General features: G+C 46.8%; 1 protein-coding gene across 1 annotated transcript; it reads right to left on the bottom strand.

The window, feature by feature from the left end:
• Positions 1-8906: 8906 nt before the first annotated feature.
• On the bottom strand, positions 8907-12630 carry LOC103652960 (transcription factor SCREAM2). Its single transcript, XM_008679944.4, has 4 exons — positions 11442-12630; positions 9835-10062; positions 9558-9728; positions 8907-9347 (listed from the first exon to the last, which is right to left on the bottom strand). Exons 1-4 carry the CDS (start codon positions 12507-12509, stop codon positions 9258-9260), a joined length of 1557 nt encoding a protein of 518 aa, XP_008678166.2. The 5' UTR covers positions 12510-12630; the 3' UTR covers positions 8907-9257.
• Between the last annotated feature and the right edge of the window lie 381 nt (positions 12631-13011).

The following is a 13011-nucleotide window of genomic DNA, read 5'->3' as shown; positions in this document are numbered from 1 at the left end:
CACGGCTCATGGGTAAAGTGTGCGACCTCTGCAGAGGGTTAGAAACTGATATATCAGTCGTGCTCACGGTTATGAGCGGCCTTGGGATCCTCTTTGATTAGAGATACAGATGGTGTGAGACACAATGGTTCTACTTATGGTTTATGGTTCGATGATGATAATGATGTTCCCTCGATGAGGAAATGGTTCACAGGATTGGGTATATGATAAAACTTCGCTTCTACTAACAATAAATACCTGACCAACTAAAAGCAACTGCTTGAGCTTAACCCCACATAAAGCTAGTCCACTTCAGCCAAACGGGACATTTGCTGAGTACGTTGATGTGTACTCACCCTTGCTTTCACAAAACACCAGGTTGCCTTTGGTGCAATCTATGCTCAGATAAAGAAGGTGTCGAGGCGGATCTCCAGGAGTTCCAGGACTTCGACGAGTCCGAGGATTAGGCTAGCGACCTCCCCCCAGTCAGCTGCCTGTGGTGGGTTGTTTACGTTGGCTACGTTTCGATTCTGTGTACTTTGATTTATATTATGTAAATGGCTCTAGTCTGTAATATTATTACTTACTCTTTATTGTAATTCGAAGCATTGTGCTATGATGAGTCATTTATGTAATCGCTGTGTACGTGAATAACTGATCCTGGCACGTACATGGTTCGCATTCGGTTTACCTTCTAAAACCGGGTGTGACATAAGAACTCACCCTAGGCATGTCAGATCGATCCATAATTCCAACCCAAGTTATGACAGAGGAGGTCAGTCTCAAAGGCAGCAACATAGCTCTCAATCTTCAGGGCCACAACAAAGCTCCTTCAGGCCACCAGCCCTAAGGGGTAGAGGAGGCAGAAACTTCGAAGGAAGATACAGAGATCAACCTAGAAGACTATACTGCTTATTCTGCAGTGAAGACAAGGGCCACACTACAAGAACATGCCAAGTCACAATTCAAAAGCAAAAGGAGATTGCTGAAGTTGAGGCACGACAGAATCAGCCAAAGCAGGTCCTACACACTGCTTCATGCTATTCTCCCTATGTCCCAGAGTATGTAGGTAATCAACAACCTACGACCTCTATTGCTTCGACGAGCCATTCTCAAGCTTCCTGGGCTTAGCCTCCACCACCACCACCGCTACTACCTGCTCTGACCCAAAGCCACCAGCTAGAAGGGCACCAACACGCTCAATAGCAGCGCGACATCCGGGAGGAGTCTGAAGCTCGCACAATGAACAACATTGTGCCTGAATTCAAGCACATCTACTAAGAAAATATCCTACTCTTGGTGTCTCTTTATCTTTCCTGACATTTTATTTTTTGTATGAAAAACAAGCCACAAAGGATTGAATTTTAATTTCATGTAATAATTGTGCCAGTATCAACGAGTAAGATCCGCCTTCCTAACAAACTTCCGAAGCTACAAAAGTCGTTCCTAAGGGAGCGCCGAGTAAGTTTCGAAGCTACAAAATTTGTTCCTAAGGGAGCACAGAGTAAGTTCCGAAGCTACAAAAGTCGTTCCTAAGGGAGCGCAGAGTAAGTTTCGAAGCTCAGAAGTCGTTCCTAAGGGAATGCGGAGCCAAAAATTCCACCGAAATAAAAGGTGAAGAAACTCAAAAGTCGTTCCTAAGGGGATGCAGAGCTTAGATACCACCGAAATAGAAGGTGAAGAAGCTCCAAAGTCGTTCCTAGGGGGATGCAGAGCTTAGATACCACCGAAATATAAGGTGAAGAAGCTCCAAAGTCGTTCCTAAGGGGATGCAGAGCTTAAAGACTCCAAAGACGTCCCCAAGGGGATGCAGAGTCTTGGGTGTTCTAGTGTGGGTGTGTGTGTGTTCGACATAACCATCATATTGCATCATATCATCGCATCATTCCGCATAACATTACATCATACATCATATTGCATCAACATCAAAGATTGGGTACGAAGCAAGTCTTCGACAATAACTTGAACAAAAATGTGCTAAGTCACGAAGGCAAACTTCAGAAAATACAATTTTATCAGATTTGCCATAGAAGGGGCTTCTTTCTTTACGAAGCATGAAAAGAAGGGAAGGTGTTTTTTCGCCGAAGGCTCAAAAACGGTATGTGCGTAAATTGCATGCATCACAAAGAAATACATTACAACAATTTACATGTCTGATTAATTGTTTTATACACCAAATGTTACATCATATCATTACAATAAAAAGCCTAATCTTCCTTAAGGATCTTTTCAGCGGCTTCATTCAGTAGCTTGTCGACGACTTCGTCGATGACGGAGTTAGCAACACTCATTACATCCAACGCCTCTTTCATGATGGGATCAGCTTGGGGGGTCATACGGCTCGGGCAACGGTGAGAGTTCAGCTATAAAAGACAAGCTGTTAATCCGAAGCCAGAAAATAAACACCGAAGCTAAAAATTCAACAACAATACCGATACGCCTTGCGCGCTCGGCAGCATCTTTGGCTCGCCTAGCCTCTTCTCGGGCGTCATGGGTTTCTTTTTCATTCTTCTTTATGATTTCGTTGGTCAATTCTCGTCCACCGTTCACCCAAACATCGGAGTAAAACTTTCCGCCCACTAAAGTAGCTTCGGCCGAAGGGGTCTTTCATGTCGTCTGTAGAGAAGGTGACTTCAGTCTAGGCCGCAGCTTTAACATGGTCGCAACCAGCCTTTTTCCAAAATTTCCGCAATGCCTCGAGCGCCAGTGAAAGCACAAATATCCCCACTATCGCTGAGGATCTCTTCAAAAGCTTCAGCTTTCCCGCTTATCCAATCAATAACTCCATCGGGGTCACCTCGAATGAAGTTCTCTTCGGAAGAATAAGCACCTACTATGGCAAAGCTGTTTTTCAATTTCCTTACGCAATCCAAGGATTTCTCGAAGCACCTTTCCTTGGATTCACGAAGCTCCTCAACATTTTTCTCCAGCCTAGCGTTAGACCATTCAATTATTTCTTGACTAGCTTTTGCAAGTGCAAAATTTTCATTAGCTTCGGCAAGTTTCTTCCGAAGGTCTTCAATTTCGGCCTTATAAGCTTCGGATTGAGTGTTAAATTTTGCTTCGTCTTTTTTCACTTTATCCACCAATGAAAGCAGGATTTTGTCTTTTTCCACGACTTCATTTCTCAGCTTAATAACTTCTGACCGAAGGTTGCCGAGGGCTATCACGCAACTTTCATCTTCAACATTCTTTTGCGCCCTCAAAGCGTTGCTAAGAATTAAGCCCTACAAGAAGATAGAATCAGCACGAGAATACAAGACAAGACAATCTATTTTTAAGTTCATCATTTTTGTACCGTCAGACTATTGTATGTGAGGCTGTCTACAAAGTCATCTTTTGACATGGTGGAGAGGCCAGCTTCGAGTTTCGGAAATCCCATATTTTTAGCCATCTCCTGGCAGACGGATATTTCTTTGTTGTCCGGGAGACAGTATAAGAAATCATCTTCATCTGTACCATTAAACATTAAGCCCCCTTTCGGGTATTTCAGTTCCCGGGCATAGTGTTTGGCTTCTGCAATCTCTTCTTCAAATAGTCTCTTTCCCGAAGCATGTCGATTAATATAGTCAAGATCTTCGGACGGTGCTTCGGGAGCAGGAGATTTGGTTTTTTCGGCCATATCCTTCTCCAGAGCTATGCTAGCATCTGGAAATTCTTGTTCAGCCCTCTGCTCAGTTGCGGTAGGCTCTGCCTCCGCGGGCACTGAGGGCCCAGCTTCGGTTTCAGCACGAGCCGTAACAACTTCGGCAACTTTCTTCACAGGGGTAGGAGTTAGTGACCTTGTCGTCTCCATGACAGCGTCTAGCATGCTAGCCATTCTCCTTCTCTTGGGAGTTGTTGCGGGAGCTTTTGCAATCTTCGGCAATTCTGCTTATGCCAGTGGACTCAAGATTTCTGGCGGCACTATTGCTTTTTCTAGCTCTGGTTTTTTGGCCGCCTCTTCTTTGGCTTCGGCACCATTTTTTGGAGTTTCAACTGGCTCAGCTATAGGCACCTTCAGCAATTCAATTTGTTCTGCCTCAGCAGTGGAAGATGTTCCTTCGCCAAACTTCAACAATGTGGTCGTTTCAATGTATTTTGGCCGGTGGGTCAAGACCTTAATTTTCTTGCCCTTCGGCGCAACATAGATGGCCGAGGCGGCAGCTTTCCTTTTCTTCCCCTACTTTTGCGAGGGGTAAGTGTAGTCTGGATACACGAAGCCGATAACGTCAAAAACTCTGTTCAACCTTTTCTTGCCTCGCCCCCCGAAGGCTGAGGTCAAGGCATCATCTTCTGCTCTTGTGTATGCTCCAAGTAACTCATCACTAGTCGCCTCAACACATTTCAGCCAGTCGTCATTTGGTTCGTCAAATTGGTCTCTGTATCTGAAGGTGTATTTCAAGTAAACCAAACCACCTTGACTGGACCTGACAGCAGTCTCCTTTGGCATCTCCCAGCTATCTACCAGTGGCCATACCCTGTAGGCTATGTGCTCCTGAACTAGGTCTCTTGTGCCAATGAAGGCACATACATTATTGAAGGCCTTCTGGCATGCTTCGGTATCATTTCAAAGCGCAAAAGCAGGCCTTCGGAGGCCGAAGCGAGACCATATAGGACGTTGAATAATCCCCTTTATGTCCTCCCTTTCAATCAGATTATTCTTAACATAGAATCATTCTTCCATCCAGGCCCCGGGCGACCTTTTTCGGAATGTTGGGACCGGGTAACTTACATCGGCACGAGGAATGAAGCCATAACAACCGAAGTTGTTGTGATACTGCTCCTTGCCAGTAGCCTTCGTCTCGTACAGCGGCTCGTGCATATTGCAGAAGCATTTCGCGCTTGGTTCCAGCCCTTGGCTTCTCACGGCCCAAACAAAAATACTCATTCTGATTATAGCTTCGGGAGTAATTTGACGAAGAAAGATCTCAAATGTCTTCAAAACTTCAACCAAAAATTTGCTCAATGGGAACCGAAGACCCGCCTTCATAAAGCTTCTGTAAACAACAACCTCGTTTTCTTCGGGTGCAGGAGCGACGTTGTCCCCTCCAACTCTCACAATAGACATATCACGAAAATACCTCCCCTTCATGGCATCAACCTGACTCTGTTTTATGGACGACTTTCCGAAGATAGCATGACTTGGTCGCCAGGGCCGATCTTCGGCATCTTCATTCTCACTTTCCACAGCATAGTCATCACTATCGTCAAAATCTTCAGACAAATCAGCCATTATTTCGTTTGTGATCTTCTCTGTATTTGTTTTTTTCTATAGCTTCGTAAAATCCAACAAGAGTAGGGTCCACAACCTTCTTCTCCTCAGACATCTTCTTCTCTTCAGATATTCAACAAGCACTTGTGTATATCAGGAAGCTCGCAAATCAAGCGAGCGCTGATAGCAAGAGAATTGAAATTTGAGAAAACATCACAAGGAACTAAAATGGCGCAACAGATGCTATTGCTGTGGGTTTCTATTTATATGCATAGTGCATTGCAACTTGGCGGGCCCCATTTGTCATTGACTTTCACTATTCTAGCAAAGGGAAGGTGTTTTTTCGGACCTTCGGCTAAAGGTCTTCGTTCACGTCGCAGTCTGAATTTGTTAAACAACAAATTAATACTGCGAGGGGCTACTGTTGGGGGCCTTCATCTTCCGAAGGTCCTCAAAAACACGACTAACATGTTTTCCAGAATAGTATACTGTCACAAGAAGCTTCAGGTTTGAGACAAAGGTGTGCATGGTATGAAAAGCGTGATCTGGAAGACGGATAACCCAATTCCGAAGCTATGGCTAGAGAAGCTTCGGCTCAGCACAAGGATGACGATGGAGGATGAAACCGACCTAAAAGGAAAAGACTGCTCAGTCCTCGACAGATTACCTTTTAGCTAATAGTAAATGTTAAGGATATGAATGTAATTTTACCTAGGCTGTGCCCTATGCCTATAAATAGATGAACAGTAACACCGTACTGTTCACATTGACTGTTAATCACTCGCACGTCACTCTCAGATTATTACCTTCTGTCAAGCCGAAGGTACAAATGTAATTTAATATCATTGATATTTGTTCAAAGATAGATGATGATAATATGAATAATCTAATGATCTAAAATGATTATTCATGCTTTCTCTATGCTTCATACGATTATGTTTATATCTTCGTATATTGCAATAAAGAAGGTATGTCCTTCATGACCTTCGTCCGAAGATCATTATATCCCGAGGGAGATAATGTTATGAAGGACGAAGGTCTTTAACCATTAACATTTGTGTTGCCTTGTTCTTGATTCATAGCTTTTGAGAACAAGTGACCAAAAGTACTCATATCCCCAGGTCAAGAACAAGTACCATAAGATGAGGAGCATGAAGGATGTTGCGATGATGTTCGTGAGAGGTCTAGGCCGTTGTCTCCCAGTCAACTATGGTTGCTAGATCGTTGTGTTCGTATGATGTAATTATTTAGATATTTTGTACAAAACTCCTATTATATAGTAAAGATGTGACATTCGTTTTTATACCATGATTCATCATATGTGTGAGACTTGATCCTAGCACACATTTGATCCACGCCCGGTTTACCCTAAAATCCAGGTGTGACAGCAGTTTTGATGGTTTGGGCCTCAAAACCACCCAACACTACGGATGGCGGGTTTTGCTGAGTTTGGGCCTCAAAACTCGGTGGCGGTGGTTCCAGTGGAAATCAGTGGTGGCACGTGGCATCACAACGAAGGGTGCGTCAAGGCGAAGCAACTTCGTGTGGAGCGCGTGTCCGTCGGGTCGAAAACCTTGGAGTTGGTCCATTTCGCCCCCAGTGGAGTGGATATGATCTATGTAAAGAGGGATAGTTTATGAAATGGAAATAATCCTCTAAAAATAGAGGCATAGGGCTGTTGTTACAACCACCTCTTGGCTGCCATTTGTTTAGTCTCTCTTATTTAGAACTCCTAGTTTTCCTCTCTAGGTAGTTACCTCTTGTGTCAGGAGACCCACAGCGATTTGTCTGTCGAATGTGCCTGTGAGTTGTATTGTTTCATTTGAGAAAGGGTCGCCAGATCGACCCATAGATTTCGGTTGGCTTCAATTTCAGTTTGTACCCTTGCTGATTTTTTTAAGTCTTTTGCTCTTGAGTTCTTACTTTCTCTTCTCTTTATGATCTCGTGAAGAACCATCGAGTTCTTGTGTTCTTGGTGCTGTTGGGATTTGTTGGTGGGTGAGATATACTCCTAAGATCACAACTTACGCCATGTCGGTGCAGTTTGTGGTTGTGATCTTAGCTAATCCCGTTCTAAGTTCGTTCTAGAAACCCCAACAAAACCCAAATTCTGTTAGTATTTTTAGATCTGCGGTTGATTCACAAGTTCGATTGAGCTCAAAATTTATGGAGACCCTGGAAACATATTTTTCCAGGTGCATATAAAATTTCATCTCAATCGGAGTTCGTTTGCTTAGTTTCGCATACGAGAACAGAATTTCGTGCTGCTGAAATCAACTCCTGTTCGCGACACGGTTTTGGACCGATTAGGACTTTTCGGTGCCCGATTTGCGACCCGTCTCGTGTGGGTATTAGGAACATTTTGAAATCATGAGATCAATCATTTGGTGGTGTGATTTTGGTTTGAGTACTTATTTCATTTCAATTGAAGTGAAGTACTTATTTTCAGTGTTCGGTAGTAAAATTTGATTGGCTCCCGTTCATCCCCTCTCGTTGTATCACCGGTTCTTCAACAATTGTAAAAAGCTGGAACAGAATACTGTGGGAAATCCTAACCTTAACAAGGGGTCAGATGATGTATTAATAGACTGAGTTAGTTGAGTCTAAGCTAAATACACAGGGTAAATCCAAAAAGGTACTCTAACGCTATGAGCTGTTCGAAATTTCTAACTAAAACAAACCGAGGCTAAGGATCCTGGTGTGCTGTGTACTGTGAATGAATCTAAGCAGGACATGCCGAGACAGAGATGAATTGTTTTGTGTGAGAGAGAGGCGCGCACAGGAATGGAGTGAACTGAATTCAATGCGCGCGTCTCATTCTCATCTCATTGCACGCCAGCGAGCCGCCCTGCATTGCATATATTTGCATGCACGCACGCCGACTGGGCCTCATGATTGGAACTGCAGAGACGTCCCTGGCAGGCGCTGCCGATGTCGCCGCAGCGGCGCCGGACGGCACGCCGGAAAGGGAATCATGCGGCCGTGCAGCCATTTATGGCCGGGGTCGAGTCAGGGCGCCATGCTGCGTTGGATCTGCGTCTGCTATGTGCCAAGTGAGGGACGACGAGTCCTTGACAAGAGCAGAGAAAGGAGCAACGCAGTTCTTGGCACGCACCTTTGTTTAGTTCAGGAAGACCAAGAGGTAGGTGCACAAGCACAAGCACAGCTAAAAAACCACCCGGACTGAAAAATTTCACCCAAGACCAAGAGGTAGGTGCACAAGCACAGCTAAAAATCTACCAACTCCAGTACTCCACACCACAGCAATAGAACTGCAGTTTCCACGCGCCAGGGGGCCGGCAGGGTAGAATTAACCAGCTTAATTTCATCTTTACATTTCACCAGCTTCTACCCGGAAACCATCCAGATCCGGCGCTGCTAATGCCCGGCTGCAGTGAAGACGCGTATGGTTTGGCCCACCGCCCACGGTACCATGGACCAGCCTGCTGAACCTCGTCTCGTCTCGTCTGTTACTACTCAGCATCATGCATGCAGCAACGGCACCAGGCTTTCGCGAACCCGAACAAGCAGGCAAAGCCACGGCAGAAAGGAAGGTCGAGACACGGATCTGACTGGCACCGGATTTGAGCCGTTTAGGAACGGTTCACTGTTTAGGAACGGATTTGAGCCGTTTAGGAACGGATCTGACTGAGGCCCTGTTCGGTTTCACCGGAATAGACCAGGATTTATTCCAGCTCATCAAAATCTATATAAATTAGAGAAGTAATCCGGCTAGGAATCAATCCAGAGCTCAAATCCATAACAACCGAACAGAGCCTGACACGGATTTGACTGGCACCTGATTTCGATTCGGAATTTCATGAGATAGAGCTAGCTAACTGAACAGGGCAAAAGCATGTACCAAGAACTAGAACAGACCAGGAAGGAGAACACCGGCATTATTTTCTACTCTATCAGACTAATTAAAGGAAGACTAGCAGGTCTGTAACGGTCTCAAACTGTTAAAAGACGAAAACCAACCCTGAGACTGGAAACACCAGTTCATGTAAACTTCCCCTTAGCTACATTGTTCTTTCTTTTCTCTCTCTCTCTGTCTCTTTTTCAGCGGTCTTGTTGTCCTAGCTCACGGCATCACGCCGCCATGGAACCCAGCGGACTGCAGGAGCACGGACTTGATCTCCTCCGGCAGAAGCCCAGGGCCTTCCTTGCACAGCTGCGACGAGGAAGACGTACGGGTAAGCACTTGCAAAGTATATTTTTCATGTGGCAACAAAATCACAAAGTCCAAATTTTGAGCCGTTGAACATGAACATGGACATGGCAGCTTCCGAGTGGCCTTTACCGCCGTCCTTATGGATACCTACGCAGGTGTCGGGTTCTGGCAGCGAGGAGAAAGATGTGTGCAATTGTATTTGTACATTACCTCGGCCTTGAAGATGTCCAAGGAAAACCCATTGAAGCAACTGATGACAGCTTGCTGGACATCGAGGCCGAGGCCTTCGATCGCTCTCATGGCAGAGAGCAGGAGACCGGGCCTGCGAGCGCACAGCATGTGGATGTTCACTGCCCGGCCTTCCCTCATCCTCACCTCAACCTGTTGCAGCAAGCAATAGAAATGCCACCAGTCAGCCAGATGCTTCAACCACTATGCCGACCATATGAAGGCAAGCATTATGCCAATGAAGTGAGCATATACTGACCCTCGGTTGCTGAGAAGTAGGGCTAGGCAATGCGCTTGGGCACAGCTCTTCCTTCACGCGAGACGGTAAAGTGGGCAGCGTCGGGGTCAGAGGGTGGAAGCTTGTGGGCGTCGGAGGCAGCGAGGCCGTGGAAGGGGACGACTCCAGATCATTCTGAAGATCGTTGATCTTCTGCAGCAGCTCCTTCAGGTACTCGATTGCGTCGCCGAGAATGGAGGCCCTGTCCATCTACCAGTTGCCAACAGAAACAATCAGTTCGTTGCCCGGTCAAAAGGAGGAAGTAACACTAGTGATACCTATCAATATAATGAAGTATGTACCAATAAGACTAAGGTGCCGTTTGGTTCACGTAATTGAAACGTGATAGGTAACATATAACGTTAAATCATGTATGTTTAAGTCCAACGTAATCAAATATCACACTAAAAATGTATACCGACCTATTCAAACCTATTACCGTTGTCACTCGAGCATAAATCATTACCATTGTCATTTACATTACAGTTCGTGACCCAACAGCACCTAAAGGTGAAGTACTGAGCACAAAACAGGTAACTGGAACTAGTTATGCAGAAAACACTATTACACCATAACTGATGCCTTTCTGTTCTATGGCACACACCCCAAGAAAAAAAAACTCTTCCTTTGATCTCAACCAAACTGTAACAACAGAGATGCAGGGCAGATCTTTTATTTGTATTTGTTGTGCAAGCTGTTACTTGGTTGACTCGAAACAGAGAAAGAGGCCCTGGAATCAGGCAAAGAACACTGTGATGGATAGTGATCTGTATGGAGGACAACTCATGAACAGAGATCATGGACAGACGATTGAAATCTAAAATTTTGCTAAGTTAGTCATGATGACCCTGGACAAAGAGGCACCCTTAACAGCAGCAATAACTGCAAGAAATAGAACAGTAGGTACTTTTCTAAGAGAAAGCAAGAGATGCATATAATAAAAGTCACAACTGTTAGGTTGGGATCCTAACCGAAGCACTCTACCCATAGTATCATCAAAACCTAAACAGAAGCTGAAGTGGCAGATGCTAATCTATATAGCTTTTTGAACTGAAGGATGTGTAGCTTTTAGAACCTAGAAAGCAAGGTTATGCCTAGATGAACATAGAAAAGTGTTAAATGGCTAAATCATCCGTATACATCTGCCATCTAGGTGAAATTTGCACCTGAGATCGATGTGCATACCAACAGTTCATGACGAACAATTCATCACAACATGGACAACGGCTTCACAAAGTCAATAGCATAAACATACCAAGATGACATGAACACACATTAGAATGACAGAGCCTCGATGCTAACCACAGAGTTCTTCTTATACCAAAAAAAAAAAATCACATTGCATCTACAATTCTATGGGAGAAACTGCATCTTATATGCGCGCCATCTCCACAAACAGTTTACTGCACCATGAAGCACACTAGCTTCACATAATTAATTCCATGAAACATATACCGATAACCAATATAAGCATATACATAGTAATGCTAGTTGCTAATTGCTACCGAAAACGCGGAGAATTCATCTAAATTACGAGCTACAATTCGTAGTAACTGATTAACACATAGATGCAAAGGTACAATTCTTACCTTGCTGATCTTGGGCACGACGGACCGGAGCATGTAGAGCCGGTCATTAAGCTTCTTCCGGCGACGGCGCTCTGCCATGAGGTTCTTGGCCGGCAACCCCTTCCTCTTACCCTTCCCGTCGCCCGTGGCGCCGCCAGTCACCGTGCTGTTGGCGTTGGAGTCCTTGCCGTCCTTCTTCCCACTGTCCTCAACGCCCCTGGCGTCCTCCGAGTCGTAGTTGAGCCCGGACGCGTCGATGCTCCCGCCGTCGTCGTCGTCGGCGTCGTCCAGCACCGTGTCACCGCCGCCGCCCGAGGAAGCCCCCGCGGCCGCGGCGACGGCCTCCACCTTGCGCTTCTTGTCGTCGTCCTCCTCGCCGGCGTTGCGGCGGAGCGCGCGCTTCTGGAACAGCGTCGGCTGCGCGCCCACGGGCGGGAAGATCTCCAGCGGGCGGAGCACGGCGGCCTTCCCGCGCCCAGAGAAGGGCGCCGTCAGTGACACCGAGGCAGGAGGAGGGGGCGCCGCGGAGGAGGAGCCGGCGCCGCTGTTGAACATGTCGAACCCGCCGAGCCCGCCAAAGTCCGGCATTTGCGCCGGCGCTGTACCGAAGCCGCCGAACGAGCCGAGGAAGCCGCCGGCGTTCCCTGCCGGTACCAGGGAAAAGGACGCGGAATTCGACGCATTCCCCGCGCCGGCAAACGGGACCAGGTCGCCACCGCCTCCGCCGCCGAGGCCGAGGTCGAACCCATGGACGTCGAACGTCGCGGCGCCGCCGACGTTGAAGAGCGAGAACATCTGCGACCCGGCGTCGGGCGCTGGGCCCGGCGGTGCCAGGAGCAGCTGCCCCTGAGCGCCGGCGGCGGCGGCCGCAGCCACGGGGTCGAAGTACCAGTCGTCGTCGAGCACCGCTGGCGAGCTGAAAATACCGCCGGCCCCCATGGCGGCGGCGGAGGCCAGGGCCAGGAGGTTCTGTTCATCGTGCCCCTGCCCCGGCCCCAACCCCATGGGCGTCGGCGGCGGCGCGTGGTGCTGCTGCTGGTCGTCGACGTCCTCCGGTACCCAGAGCGGGTTGCCGAACGGCGGGAGCATGACAGCGCCGCGCGAGGCGTCGTCCTGGTTTTGTTGGGGTAGCAGAGGTGCAGAGGACAGCGGGCGGACCAGCGGAGTGGTCTGAGTTCTCTCTGGCAGAGCAGTGCGCCAGGGCCTGTATATGTATGGAGCCGAAGTACTGTGTACTGGCACTGGGGGAGACTGGACAAGCATGAAATGGCAAAACTGCCCTTGAGGCTGGCAGCTAGAACTAGAAATGGCAATGGGTAAGCACGAATCGATACTCGATGGATATTTACTCCATTAGAATATATATACGGACTAAATATTTTACTCATGTGTTCCTTATTGAGAAAAACATTCAACCAATGAGTAAACTAGTATTAGAACATTCCACACTCACCCATTCTCGTTAACTCATGGGTATAAATACCCAGTATAAAAGCGTGAACTTGGCTTTGATCGTCCATCTATTTTGACTATTTAACAATTTTTTTGGTGATAATGTCATAGAAGGCTTAATAACTATTCGATGACATAC

The sequence above is a fragment of the Zea mays genome, chromosome 4, assembly GCF_902167145.1.
Source record: "Zea mays cultivar B73 chromosome 4, Zm-B73-REFERENCE-NAM-5.0, whole genome shotgun sequence".
NCBI lineage: Eukaryota > Viridiplantae > Streptophyta > Magnoliopsida > Poales > Poaceae > Zea > Zea mays.
The sequence above is the reverse complement of the archived record's forward strand: the minus strand, read 5'-3'. Positions and strand labels throughout refer to the sequence as shown.

What these genes read in the sequence shown, in the direction of transcription:
- LOC103652960 (XM_008679944.4), bottom strand. Translation starts at nt 12,509, where the DNA reads ATGCTCCCGCCGTTCGGCAACCCGCTCTGGGTACCGGAGGACGTCGAC. An exon ending in CTACTTCTCAGCAACCGAGG is followed by an intron (nt 9,729 to 9,834) that starts GTCAGTATATGC and finishes TTGCTGCAACAG; the next exon opens with GTTGAGGTGAGGATGAGGGA. An exon ending in TGGACATCTTCAAGGCCGAG is followed by an intron (nt 9,348 to 9,557) that starts GTAATGTACAAA and finishes TCCTCGTCGCAG; the next exon opens with CTGTGCAAGGAAGGCCCTGG.